The 14,359-nt window shown below is 31.4% G+C and overlaps 2 protein-coding genes across 7 annotated transcripts; one reads left to right on the top strand and one right to left on the bottom strand.

The window, feature by feature from the left end:
- The first annotated feature begins 1,680 nt into the window (after positions 1 to 1,680).
- LOC122572240 (S-adenosylmethionine synthase) lies at positions 1,681 to 9,394 on the top strand. 2 transcript variants are annotated; one of them, XM_043737020.1, is made up of 11 exons: positions 1,682 to 1,866; positions 2,353 to 2,496; positions 2,572 to 2,925; positions 3,914 to 3,991; positions 4,224 to 4,346; positions 5,616 to 5,728; positions 6,724 to 6,867; positions 7,122 to 7,340; positions 7,423 to 7,605; positions 7,717 to 7,850; positions 7,935 to 9,394. In XM_043737020.1, the coding sequence occupies exons 3-11, from the start codon at positions 2,811 to 2,813 to the stop codon at positions 8,038 to 8,040; spliced, it is 1,215 nt and encodes a 404-aa protein (XP_043592955.1). In that variant the 5' UTR covers positions 1,682 to 1,866; positions 2,353 to 2,496; positions 2,572 to 2,810; the 3' UTR covers positions 8,041 to 9,394. The 2 variants fall into 2 exon arrangements, with proteins under 2 accessions (XP_043592953.1, XP_043592955.1); XM_043737018.1 differs by lacking the exon at positions 5,616 to 5,728 and adding an exon at positions 4,888 to 5,000 and having other exon boundaries at positions 1,681 to 1,866; positions 2,353 to 2,925.
- Positions 9,395 to 10,640: 1,246 nt separating this feature from the next.
- LOC122571476 (zinc finger protein 543-like) lies at positions 10,641 to 13,965 on the bottom strand. Of its 5 annotated transcripts, none has more exons than XM_043735261.1 (5): positions 12,940 to 13,478; positions 12,250 to 12,577; positions 11,864 to 12,136; positions 11,605 to 11,787; positions 10,641 to 11,518 (listed from the first exon to the last, which is right to left on the bottom strand). In XM_043735261.1, the coding sequence occupies exons 1-5, from the start codon at positions 12,982 to 12,984 to the stop codon at positions 11,148 to 11,150; spliced, it is 1,200 nt and encodes a 399-aa protein (XP_043591196.1). In that variant the 5' UTR covers positions 12,985 to 13,478; the 3' UTR covers positions 10,641 to 11,147. The 5 variants fall into 5 exon arrangements, with proteins under 5 accessions (XP_043591196.1, XP_043591197.1, XP_043591199.1 ...); XM_043735262.1 differs by having other exon boundaries at positions 10,645 to 11,518; positions 12,970 to 13,477; XM_043735264.1 differs by having other exon boundaries at positions 10,649 to 11,518; positions 12,900 to 13,054.
- Between the last annotated feature and the right edge of the window lie 394 nt (positions 13,966 to 14,359).

The raw sequence follows: 14,359 nt of genomic DNA, 5'->3' as shown, positions 1-14,359 counted from the left end.
TACTTGATAAATAGTAATTATATATATGTATGGATACATATGTTTTATATTGTAATAGATTTTATCCTAAAGATACGAAGATAGGATGTAAAAACGTGATGTGTAGAAACTATTCTGGTTGTAAAACATTTATTCATTTTAACATTGCGTTAAACCAACGAATGAGTAGTAAAAACCATAGTCACACTGGGTATGTACCTAAGTAGTATGTAATAATTATATATATAATACAATAATATAAAACTATAGTACATATTTTTTCCTTTTATTCTATCAAACGATAACCGATTCAGGTAGAAGGAACAAAAGTATCGTAGCTGAAAGTGATATATGTATGTAATGAGAAAGTCAATTAAAGCATTAAACGGCTACACTCATTGATCTAGCCGCATTCAGGGCCGTGCGCATCCCGTGACCAGGGTTGCCAGAAAATTATTTACCGCTGCGCCGCGCCGACGTGCCTACTTTAAAGAAAGAAGCAGTTCTGAGTTGATACGGTACGGGCCTGAACAAAGCTCCAGCTCCTTATCTCCTCTAACATGCCACAACTTACGTATATGTTCGGTCTTCAACCGCGTAAGCTTACGATCTCAATACATATATAGCTTCCAGCTTAATTGTTTTGAGAAAATAATCTACCACTATGAAATGACGCGTACCTAAATCCCAGATTATTTTATTCCAAGACCTAACTTGATCTTCAATTTAAAGAAGAATTATTTCGAATAATAAATCTTTTGAAACTCAATATACAAGAGGTGATAAAATAAGTTTTATAAGCAATAATATATAAACGGTAGTAATATATAATATAATATAATATAATATAATGTAAATATATATTTAGAAAAATGATTAAATCCAATACCATAGAAAGGATCTAAATTATTATTATAAAATATTTATTCATTTGTTAATGAAAAAGAAAAATCAAGTTTTTTTGAGAAGCAGAAGATAATTTTATTTACATTTATTAAATTTTAATTAATATTATAAACATGAACTAATTCGCTTTGGCTTTACGATACTTTTTAATCCGAAGATTAATTATATACAAGACAATTTGATGCATAAGGAGATTCAGAATTACATAAAAGTGATATAATGTAATTATAACCTATAATACACAAAATTTATTTATCAATCTTCCCACGCTTGTACATTTTCAATATTAAATTATCTCAGACATTATCTTACTATTGCTTTCTAATAAAAACTCTCTTATGAGATTATTAGGTCAAGTTGGTGAAATTATCGAAAAATTGTAGAAATATACCTACATTGGAATACATGAAATACACTCATCTTCAATCTTCTATTGCACTTTATTGAAAAGACAAGCTTCAAGAACGATCAACCAAGATACATGATCGGTCATTTTTCACTGATCGCTTCTTGTAAACTATTTTTTCCGTTTTTACCACCCGCCCTCCTTAATTATGCGCAAAGCTCTCGTTTTGTTGAAATATGTATTAGCAGAACTAACAATATAAAATTTCTTATCGGTTTGTTATTTTATCCTACGGTTTCTTTGACGACTTGCATAATTAACCTATACACTTATATTCTGCGACATGTATTACCATGTGAATGCTTAAACCCCACTCGAGCATTTCCCAATCATGGAGGGAGATTCTACGATATATAAAACTCTAGCTGATACGTAACATCTACTCAGTATAAATTCTGTTCTTTCGAAGGAAACACACAAAGCGTATTTACTGCAGCTTGATAATAATTCAAGTCGACCTCAACTCGTAGCTCAAAGTTCAATATACAATTATCCCGTTATACTTTGAAAGTTTTCCATTCGAACGAATCGCATATCACCGATTTTCCGAAGACTCGGAACGCTATATTAACAAGGTGACGAATACTTTTCACTCGATTAATATAATAATCCGTATGGGAGATTACGAATTTACACAAGTATACTATCAGTGGTCAGACGATTGATGTGTGATTATAAAAAACGGGAAAATTTCGTTATATCAGTTCCGTTTGATGTAACAAGTTTCGAGATCTCGTTGTTACCTCGACCAGTTATATTCATAGTAAGATTACACACAAAAAAAGAGATAAAGTGACGAACGAAAAGAAGAATAACGATTTAAGAATGTAGCACATGAATGTATCTACGAAACTCTACGATACTGTAGTGTATTGATAAGGAAGAATAATTTTTAATAATTTCTAAAGTAAAGTTGTTTTTTTTTCTAATATTGAGAGAAACGCTTACATTTTTTTTTTTACGTGTTTTTAACTTTGTTACATATAAATGTTATTAGTAATCGGCAAATATAAACCAGTTTATTAACAATTTTATCGTAGAACGTGACACTTTTTTTGCAGAAGTATTAAATACGTGGATAAGACATCGAATCGGGAACGGTGAAAGTAACGTTTCAGGCGAATCTAATCGAATTCCGCGCCGATTTCATCTCCTGGATGATCAAGCGTCACGTGACTCGAGATTAGCCGAACGAAGCGACGAAGGTACCGAAGTTATAAATAACGGCTACCAAAGGGTGGGGAGTCTCTTTCACTTTCTACTTCTACACTGTACCATAGTGCATTTGCTCCGCGCTCGCCTGGCTGTTACGTTGTGTGCTGTGCTGGTGTAGGGTTGGCTCGTGCGAAACCAAAGTAGGGTATAGACTGAACCTAGGACCGAACTTCCTCGCTTTCTTCAACTATTAACGACGTCAGACAAACTGAACGTGTCAACAGAGTTGCAACACGTGGCCGAAGCATTTGAGCGTAGACGAAAGAAACCAAAGGCTATATCCACGATCACGAAAAGAAAGAAAATGCCGGAGACCGCTCATCACATGAATGGATACGCTAACGGGCACACGCCGCCCGAGCTACAACAGGATACCAGTTTCCTTTTTACTTCAGAATCCGTTGGTGAAGGCCATCCAGGTAGGTAGTCTAAAAAGTATGCGTTCATTTCATGACTCTTGTGTATTTTGGACGACATCGTGCTAGTTCGTCTCGAGTTCCATGTCGGTGAGCCGCGTGTGCCGCCATGAAACTCGATGAACGAACCACACATACTTACATATGTATATAACGTGTGCGCACGCCGCGATTCTACCCTTTCTTCGCGCTTTCTTACTTTCCTTAAAAGCTTCGAAATGCGAGGATGGTGTTACGTTGCGATTTATTTGTTTCTTCGATTCTCTTTTTTATGCCTACCAAATACAGAATATCAATGCGTTTAAACAGCAGATCGGGAGCACATTTTTCCAATTGCTATCAGAGCAGAAGCAAGAACATCGGCGTCGCCATGTGCTCCTGAATATCACAGTCCACTATCATCTTCAATATCTTCCACATTTCTCACCTTACATTTGAATTCTTCATCCTTTTTCTCCTCTAATCATATGTTAAACAGCTTCCTAAATTCACTTATGAATTATATACAGAATTCGATTAATTTTTTTATACCGAGTTATATCGAGTATCGTTTCACACGTGCAAGCGCTGGACGTAGTTAATACATATTTTCTTTTAGTCATAAGTCTTGATTGGATTATTGTAGTTCTTTCAATTATTTATTATTTTATGTATTCTAAAGTAAAAATCTAAATTTTCATTCAAAAAGTAATTAAACATTACTTTCGGTTGATTTATTACAAAACCAGGCTTACAATATTGGTTCGACCAAACATCTTAACAAAATTTTACAAATATGTACGGAACAAGTTTAAATCAATTAGCATATATTCCATTTTCTGATTATGCAATTGTTTCTACAAATATATATCTATTTGTTTCAAAATTCATACATCTATATAGAAATTACATATACCAATAATTCGAGAGAAAGTTAGCTAGATATAAATTTAAAATCACTTCTATTCTATAGTTATAGTCTGTTTAATTTTTTTTTCTCCTTTTTTTTTAGATAAAATGTGTGATCAAATAAGTGATGCAATTTTAGATGCACATTTAAAACAAGATCCTGATGCAAAAGTGGCTTGTGGTGAGTTTTCTAAAAATGATCCTAATTTTTCAAATAAATTGAATCAGTGGTGTCATAACCTCTATTTATAAGCTAGTCAGTATGACCTTGAGTTAATTTTGAACCATAGAACTCTGAAGGGATCTAGTACTTGATACAGTGTCTATAGTTTAAGCTGTTACTTAACAGTCATCAAATGTTTATGTTCACTTCTAATTCTTATTTTTATATGTTATATTTTTCGATTATTCAGAGACTGTGACAAAAACAGGAATGATACTGTTATGTGGAGAAATTACATCAAAAGCTGTGGTAGACTATCAAAAAATTGTTCGGGATACTGTTAAGCATATTGGATATGATGATTCTTCAAAAGGTAACAAATATTCTTATTTGTTCTTCGTGTTTCCTCTTTTCAGTGATGTATGTTTGTTAAACCCTTTCATTCCCCTAAAAGTTTATTAAATTTATTTTATCTGTACATCTAAAACATTTGAAGTTTTCCTTGCTAACATAAAAGATTTCCATCTTCTATGTACACATGCCCTGTGGCCGGAATGATATCTTTATTATCTTATCCCTCACAAAATTCGCCTCACTTGGTTCTCCAGAATCAGATTTTATAAATACACGGTCGAATCATGGCACGAAAGCTTCCGACACTAAATATGATTTTTATTATACCTACTGTCTTTATTTACTAAATTGTTAAAAAATGTATTTGTATAATTTAAATAAATATATATTTTTTATAACAAAGAGATGTGCCTTACGCTACATACACGTTAGAAAAGTGTTAGAGAAAATTCCATGACTCGATCGATTGGATGACCAATATCCTGCTCATTATTTTTTGGAAAAAATAAGTAAAAGAACACGTATGAATATGTAACGTAAGCATATCATGATCGTGGCAGGATTCGATTGGCGTACGTTGAACCTTTTGGTGGCGATCGAACAACAATCTTCAAATATCGCTGATGGTGTTCATGTGGACAGGGAAGAGAAGGACGTGGGTGCAGGTGATCAGGTACATAACCCATTCTCAGCCCGTGCCGCAGAGCAGCCATATAATTCAATAACATTCTCCTTTTTTTGCTTTACCCTCTCCCCTCTTTCTTATGATACATTCTATAGTTTTTATAACATACACTTTCCTCGTGTTATGCGTGAATGTGTGAATCTGTGTATGCAAACAAGTACTGTGTTTATTCAGATACAGGAAATACGTGTTTTATAATATAAGAATTTATTTTATCAGGAAGATTTATATATAAATAAATTCTACTTGTATATTATAGGGATTCTAGGTTAGAGATATTCATCACTGCATAAAAATCATAATAATTGTCACTATGAAATATGTAACAATATTCTATTTCATATAACACTATTTCATACATTTTATGTATTTTAGTTAGGTTTTGGAATTACACAATATATCGGCTAAAGAAAAAGATTTTATATGGTATTATACTTAAATAGGTCAGAATAAATTTATTTTTAACTTTTTTTAAAGCAAGAAAATTTATTATCTTGAAACAGCAGAGTAAACTGGGATACAAAACAATGACGCATCCGTGTAATGAGAGTATTGATATTCATAGTAGCAAACATTTATATCTCATTCGTATAATTTCTACAGGTTTTGACTTCAAGCTTTGCAGTGTTCTGCTGGCGCTTGACGCCCAGTCACCAAATATTGCAGCGGGAGTTCATGAAAACCGTAGTGATGAAGAAGTCGGCGCAGGAGATCAGGTCAATTAGCATTCTGATCTGTTCGTTTGAATTTTCTGTTCTTCTTTCTGTCTTATCTAATGCCAATGTAGTTACTCCTTCTTAGCTTTCTGAACAATATGTGCATATTTAGTTACTCTTTTCTTACTCTCGTTTTGTTTACATCATTATTATCGTAGGCACATATTTAGTTTTGGTAATGGTATTCTGTAGCTTATTTTTTTTTCCTCTTTCTTCCCATCCTGTATGTAGAATAGCGTTATATAAAATATTTCTTATTAATATTATTATAGTATTGGTGAAGGCATCTCTAAGAGTCTAAACCATTAAAGCTTACTTCCATATCTAATTTTCCTTTCTATTTTCTTTTTTATTCTTTGTATCTTCTGCTGGTTTTTAATGCAATTTTTATCCTTTCATCGATTGTTATAACAAACAATTTTCAAGTATTATTTATCATTGTTTCTTTGTTAGAAATATTCATTAACATTTGCATTATGTTATATGTAACTGTATCTAAATTTGTTTCTGCATACTACAGTTCCACATTTTTATTCTGCAATAAATATCAAGAAATATATGACCAATTATTCAAAACCTAGTCTTACATCTGTATCTAATTATGTTAGTCAAGTTTGGAGCTATTATTTCCATAAGTTCGTGTTATCATTAAAATGTGTTATAAACAAGAATGTAACAAATGCTACTAAACAAATTAGTGAATATAGTTGACTCGATATCTTAGTAATTCTGCTCTGTATGACATCTCCCTCACATATTATTTTTAAAAATTTTTAGTACATCATAGATTACAATTCCTGCAAATTCTGAGTGTAAATTAACACATATTTTTTAACTGTATGTTGTGTGCACTTTATTACTTTATTAATGCTTAATCTCCTGTATTACAAATTTACATAATATTGCAAGTTAATTAAAAGTACAATAAATCTTTCTCCTGCTTCAACTCCATACGTTATAAATTTTAACTGAAATAACTTAAATTCTTCTCCTAGGGTCTGATGTTTGGATATGCAACGGATGAAACTGATGAATGTATGCCCCTAACTGTTGTATTAGCACACAAGTTAAACCAAAAAATAGCAGAATTAAGACGAAGTGGTGAATTATGGTGGGCAAGACCAGATTCAAAAACACAGGTATGACTTTAATTAATAAATTACACAATTGTCTCCTTCAAATGTAAAATTTTTTAAAGTATTTATTAAAATGATTCATATTAACATTAAAGTTTATTTAATATTATTCAATGATGTCACATAGTATTTGCTACTCTTGAATGCCATGATGTTAAAAAACATTACTGAGAATAATTTATAAATGATATATTGATATTCTCTAATACAATCTTTTTTTTCTGATAACATTTTTTTCTGTTAATATTATACAATAGGTCACTTGCGAGTATGTAATGGATCGTGGTGCCTGCGTACCTATAAGAGTTCATACAGTGGTTGTATCATTACAACATAGTGAAAAAATTAGCTTGGAAGAATTACGCAAAGCAGTTATGGAGAAGGTTATCAAAGAAGTTATCCCAGCGAGGTACCTAGATGATAGAACGATCTTCCATGTTAATCCTTGTGGATTGTTTATTATTGGTGGCCCACAGGTAAAATACAAATATTTTACATTTAAATCAACTTTCTGTGAAATGCTTTTAATAATATTTATACTTCTCTGTTTATTTGTAGAGTGATGCTGGTCTGACTGGCCGCAAAATAATAGTTGATACATATGGTGGCTGGGGGGCTCATGGTGGTGGTGCATTTTCTGGTAAAGATTTCACAAAAGTTGATAGATCTGCTGCTTATGCAGCGAGATGGGTTGCTAAATCTTTAGTAAAAGCTGGTCTTTGCAGACGATGCCTTGTACAGGTACAGATTATTATTATTCTCTATTATTATAACATCCATTAAAATAACATTCTTTTCTTTACTACATTTTACTTTTTGATGAAGACATACATGTTCACAATGAATTTTTAGGTTTCTTACGCTATTGGAGTAGCAGAACCTCTTTCAATCACAGTTTTTGATTATGGTACTTCTAAATTATCTCAACACGAACTTCTAGGTATAGTCAATAAAAATTTCGATTTACGACCTGGAAAAATCGTTAAGTAAGTAATATTTGTACCTTATATTATATTTTGAATATAAATAACCAAGAATGTTGTATAAATAGTATTATAATCATTTCTTAGGGAGCTGAATCTTCGTAACCCCATTTATCAGCAAACTAGTACTTATGGACATTTTGGCCGAGAAGGATTCACTTGGGAACAACCAAAAACTCTAATTCTCGATTGATGAGAGCATAGATCCTAAATCAGTTTGACGTTTCTTATTGTAAAACGTCTATCAAGTCGTTCTCAATAATCATATATCTCGTAAATGTTTTCCGAGATTTTCTGACCTCCGCGTTACTTCGCCGAGTCCATCAATTCCTTTTGCCAATTTAGTACTAGCCGGAAAAATGACATATTAGATTTTTCCACATCATAAAGTTCTTGGTATTATGCGATATAGTACAAATTTTTTTGATCCAGCATATAGGCAAGAGCAATTCTTTTTTCTTACTATTCGCAAACTGAGTTGATGTTTATCGAACATTAGATATAATGAAACTATCGGCAAAGGGAAAGGTGAACTAAGCCTGTATGAGTCTGTTACTTACATGTGTACTTGTAACAGTCACGTAAGTTTGTTTATGTACCAGCTATACAACTCAATACCATGGCTTGTAAGCAGTGTATGTTGGAAGTTAAAATGGTAAAAGAACAATAATACTTGGAATGATAAACATTCTGTATTTGGAAAATGTATAAATTGGCAACATCAGACCAGGGCGTGCCTGTAAACAAACATTTGAGATAAAAATATCTCAAATTTTTAGCAATGTTTTAGTACTGTGTATAAATGTACATGAAAGACCAATTTGCTTTTAAAATACTAACATAACATTTTAATACCTTGTGTTCATCTATTCTAGCAAGTCTCGTTAATAGTAACTATGCTTTCATGTACGTTTGTTCATTAGAATTATTTATCGTTCGAGTGCAAATATAAAATGGTAATAACTATGTACATTAACTTTTAGCAAAGTGGGGAAACGAAGCAATTAAAGTGACCAATTATAAACGAAGTTTTTTTTCATATTGTTTAAAACTTTCATGACATAATTCAATATAATATTGACGAGGAGTTAATAATATCGCATTTATTTAAATCTTCTTCTTAATTAAAGCACTACAAATTTTTCAATTACGTTTGAATTTAGGTAATTGCGATACTACTATCTCTCATATATTTATATATACATACATGCATTTTCCCTCTTTGCTTCGTTTGAATAGATAATTATAATAAATATTATCGATCTTGCAACTGTATAACAAATGATGCAAAATCAAATGTTAGACCTTATTTTATGGAGGTCTAGTGCAGGTTGCGTAGCGGAGCTCGAAAATTATACGAATTTTCCAACTTGTAGTGTGAAGATCCGTAACACTATCGTATTTTAAATCAACAAAAATGTAAATTAAATTTAGTAAATTCGTTCCATTAGATTGATGTAACGATCTATCGTGTAATGGTATTGGCAGTGTAAAGATGCACAAGATCATTATATGCAAATCATAATAAAAAAGATTTTTTAATAAAAGGCTAATCTGTCATTCATTTTTTGTTATAAACAATTTACAGGTTAACAATTCCCTTTGTACTTCCTCATAATGATATTCTATAATTTAATAAGTACACGTAAAGCTATGTATAGTCAAAGATTCTTAAATTAGAGCTCTATTTCGCAGCAAATTGCAAATAATTGTAGTCAGAAAAATTAATAAATAACTTCTGCATTTTCATAAATATTTGTCTTTTTCTATAATAACATAAAAAATATAAAACGAAATTTTTATCTTTTAGATGCAGCTCGCATATTACTATTTTTCAATATATAAAAAGTTATGTATGATTTTGCAATATTTAAAGAATTGAGAATATATTAATACATAGCGTATTTATAGCAAAATTCATTACAAATATAGTAATTTAAATAATATATATTCTTCATTTTATTACATATATATTGTATGATGTTACATATTTGGAAATTGTATAAAAATAGAGCTAGGATAAATCCTTGTTAATATACTGTATTAATTATTAGCTAACTATTATTATAACTAACATTACAATACACTCTGTCTAAAAAGCAGATAAGCTTTTTATCACAAATTATATTCTCATTTAGGAATTACAGATATGTAATAATTTATTATAATAAATCTTGTACATGAATACTTTTACATAAATGACAAATTATTGAATATTAAAAAAGAATAATTTGTGTTTTTGTCATAAATTGAGCATTTTATGAGCATTCTATGTGGCATTATATGAGCATTTTATAAACATATGTGGGAAAATTCTATGACAAATAAATTATAATATATTATATAGATAACATAATACAATATTCATAGTATTATATTCTAAAATATAAGGAAAAGTTAAAGAATTAAAATTTGTTCATTAGAATATATTTTGTTTTTTAAATACTAAGAAACAAGTGCTAAACATATGTTTTTGAACAATTAATTATATAAGCAAAGCAAACTCTCTCTCTTTCTCTCACATAAAATTAATAATTAGATATCCATAATGTATGTATATGCTTAATATATAGTATATGTTGAATATATTTATGAGCAACTAATATATATATATATACATATATATGTGTATTGTATTTAGTAATATATATAATTATTAATTTTATATTTTTATTATAATTTTTATTGTAATGTATATTATGTACAATTTGTATTATTTTACAAATTTAATTGGGAATGATCAAAACAATATGGAAAGACATAAGATATTTAATTATATTCTTATAATTAAAGTTATATACATAGAAATACATAGAATTGTATACAATATAAATGTCATGAAAATATGTATAAGGAACAAATTTTTTTATAAAAAAATGTTTCACTAGAATACTGTTACTGATCTACATTTTAATAAAATATAACTTATTGAAATGTTATAACAATGTGTAGTGTATATCAGATCGAAAGATGTATAAGTTCCATTGCATATTTAATAAAGTAAAAATATGCTGCAATTTTGCATTTAATGATTTAAAAATAACATGTAAGCGATACTATTAATGAATCATTCAATATACTCCAATCAAATAGTTTTAACATAATTAGGTAGAAATATACTTGGAATTATTGAATGAATTAATGCTAAGTATCAGTTAAGATATACTTAATATATCACTAACAGTAAGAAATAAGAATGCTATTATCATACATGATTAAAAAAAATTCTACAGAAATGTTTTTTTAATTTAATGACGACCGATTTCGTAAACAATAGGATATGCAATTCGTAGGGGAAATTTAATTTGTCATTATTTTTTTAGGTGCATGGATACGACTGTGCCTTAACAGCGAACTTTTATCAGTGAAAGATTTTTCACATTCTACACACTTGTATGTTCTGCCAGTATGTGTAACTAAATGTCTGCTAAGTCCAGATGCATGACAAAAGGCTTTAGGACAAAGTTGGCAATGGTGTAACTGTATATCATTTGGATCCAACTTTTGATGCCTTCTCATATGTACCTTTAATGCTTCTCGTTGAGTAAAGCTCTTGTCACAATGTTGGCATTGGAATGGTTTTTGACCAGAATGAGTCATGAGATGTCGAAGTAAAATTTCTTTCTGTGCGAAGGCACGATGACAAATGTTACAACCAAACGGTTTTTCACCTATATGAAATATATAAAATAAAATTTGGAAAGTTAAAAATTGAATGTTCATTTTTATTTAATCTCTTAATAATTTTTTTCATTACCTGTATGAGTACGTTCGTGTCTGACCAAAGCTGATCTAGTGGGGAACCATTTTTCACAAGCTTGACATGTAAAACCTCTTTGTGTAGAGTGAACAGACTGATGACTTTTCAACATTATTCTTCGGGTAAATGCTTTTGGACATTTATCGCATTGGAACACTTTTAACTCTTCACTAGTTTCGACTATAAGAAACAAAATATCTTACAAATTTGTATAAATACTAACAATACATGTTGGGAAATCATATGTACTATTTACCCATGGTATCTCCAATTGGTTGTAATTTTAAGGATTCTCCTTGACCTGAACTGTTACTCGTAACTTCCATCATATAAACATTTTTGTGGTCAGCATTTGCAATTGCTCTTTGTACTTCTTCCGCTTCATCTTCAGATTCCTGTTCTTGCTTAATACGTGTTGTACGTATTGTGCAACGTGCTTTTGCAGTACGTTCCTCCGCAGGAACTAATGTAATATTTTCTGGATCTTCCGACATTGTTTCTTCCATCTCTAAGTTTTCTGAATTCATACCTATATTTCATAAAGTAAAATATTTTAATAAACTTTAAAACAGAATCATATAAGAATTAAATCCTAATAGCAAATGTTTTTTAATATGTAAATTTAATATGTAATCCTAGTACCTAGGATGTAACCACCAACAAGTTCTTCTTCCGTTACTTCAATCGGATCTCCATCTGTTTGTCCACTGTCACCTTTAGTCGATACCAAATCAGCTAACAGCTGTTTAACTTGTTTTGATTTTCCACTGGAAGAATCCTTTAGTTCTTCCCTGTTACTATCCTGATTTTCTCCTTCTTCACCTTGACCAGTTAATTGTTGAATCAATTTCATGTGCTTACGAAGTTTAGCATCAGCAGCTTCACATTTTTTCTTAAACTGGTAGGACTTTTCTAATTGATATTTGCATGGATAACAGATCATATTTGGAAGACCATCTTCTTCGTATACCTACAATATAAAAAACATTGATCATTACTCAATTCCTCATATATATAAAATTATAAGAACTGAATTATAATTCAGTTGAGATTTTTATTACTCATTGCTCTATGTAAAATAATAACGCGAATGTGAATAACGTTACTATATAATACTTATATTTTTGACGTATTTACATTTTATATTTTTTCAAAAATACAAAAATAGGTTAACAAACATTTTGATGTCGTTAAAATTATATTGTGTACAAATTTCGGAAGCTGTAAGCTACTTTAACCTAACAATAAAGAAATGTCAAATATTTGAGATGTCAAAATAAAATAGTAGATACGTGGAAATCTTGTTATAATCGAGCGAAAAGAAATGTTTACGATATAGTGAAAATATATCGGGTATTTTAACTTATTTAAATTCATCGCAGTTCAAGATATAAAGGACTGGGAGAGAAAAAAGGCAGAAGGTTCATGGTTCGGCAGATATAAAGTGAAAACTGAGAACGCTAATGGCATTGGCTATAACATTGCAGATTTCTATAAATTCGTAGGGTAAACGATCTGTAATGCAATGATATGCCTTGTCTAGATTCCTGTAATGAAAGAGAAGGTGGCGTCAACGTATCGTGAACGTAAAGTCGATAACTCGGTAAAGCCGGTAGTTGCTTTGCGCAGTGTGTCGAGTGTTACATTAGAATTAGGAACGAAGTATTCTCTGTATATTGCGACGAACGTGTGGGTGACGCTCTCACAAATACGAAGCAGAATCGAAGAGTGGGGTAAAAGAAGGAGAGATAGAGACAGAGAGAATCTCACGCAGAGAGATAAACTAGATTCCTATTTTTCGATAAGCTTTCGATATACGTACGAAAGAAAAGCAATCGACACTCCTCTAACTTGAGTCTATTGTATACTCGTTCTACCAAGTCTTCCAACTCACCTCTAGATTAACGCAAGCCATTATTCGTAGAGATAATGGGATAGTTTCGTCGTCGTAAATCGACACCATCTCCTCCTCCTTTGCCAAGCACAGTCGGCACAGCTCGTTCACATGAATGATTACGTTGCTCGGGCTATCACCCTTTTTTCTACTGTATGTTTTCATTTTGACGTTCTGCAAGTTCTTGTGCGCGTTCGTCCCGTGTTTATTCCACGCTGAACGTCGAGGAGAAACAGAAATTTCTCTGGAAAGGCCTGGAGAACGAGACTCAGTCACACACAACGGAATCTATAATGGCGGCGGTGGCGGTGGCGGCGGCAGCGACGGTTAACCAATGGCGGACGTGCGGCGCTGTAGTTTAGCAACATGGAGAATGCAGTCGTGAACTTTCTACGCGCCTGAAAGAGAAAGATGGTTAAGTATGAAAGAGAAGCTGTATCGTTCAGGGTCTTCGTCATTGCAAAGTCGGTAAGGCCGGTAACTATTATTGATTTTCCATTCTTCCCAACGGCGGGAAATGATCTTTCATTCGCTATCACACTGTGGCATATTCGAATTCCTTTGTATATAGAAAATTGTGTATAGGAAATTATTCCATGTTCCTGTCTTTTTGTATCGGACTGTTGATAATTGTAGCAGTTTATTCGTTGTTATTGATTGCGATGATGAAGAGAAGGATAAACACATTTAGTAATTCTTATTATGTCGTAATACTGACCGAAGAAATGGGCTTTGTAATGGACTTTATTCAGACAAGCTTTGGTGAAGTATCGACCGTTCAGAGGTATGTGTAACAACAGGTACGTTTGATTCTTTTTTTCTTCTTCACATTATTGCGAATAATAGAATGAAACGCTT

The sequence above is a fragment of the Bombus pyrosoma genome, linkage group LG10, assembly GCF_014825855.1.
Source record: "Bombus pyrosoma isolate SC7728 linkage group LG10, ASM1482585v1, whole genome shotgun sequence".
Classification (NCBI taxonomy): Eukaryota; Metazoa; Arthropoda; class Insecta; order Hymenoptera; family Apidae; genus Bombus; species Bombus pyrosoma.
Note: the sequence above shows the minus strand (reverse complement) of the source record. Positions and strands in the feature narration are given on the sequence as shown.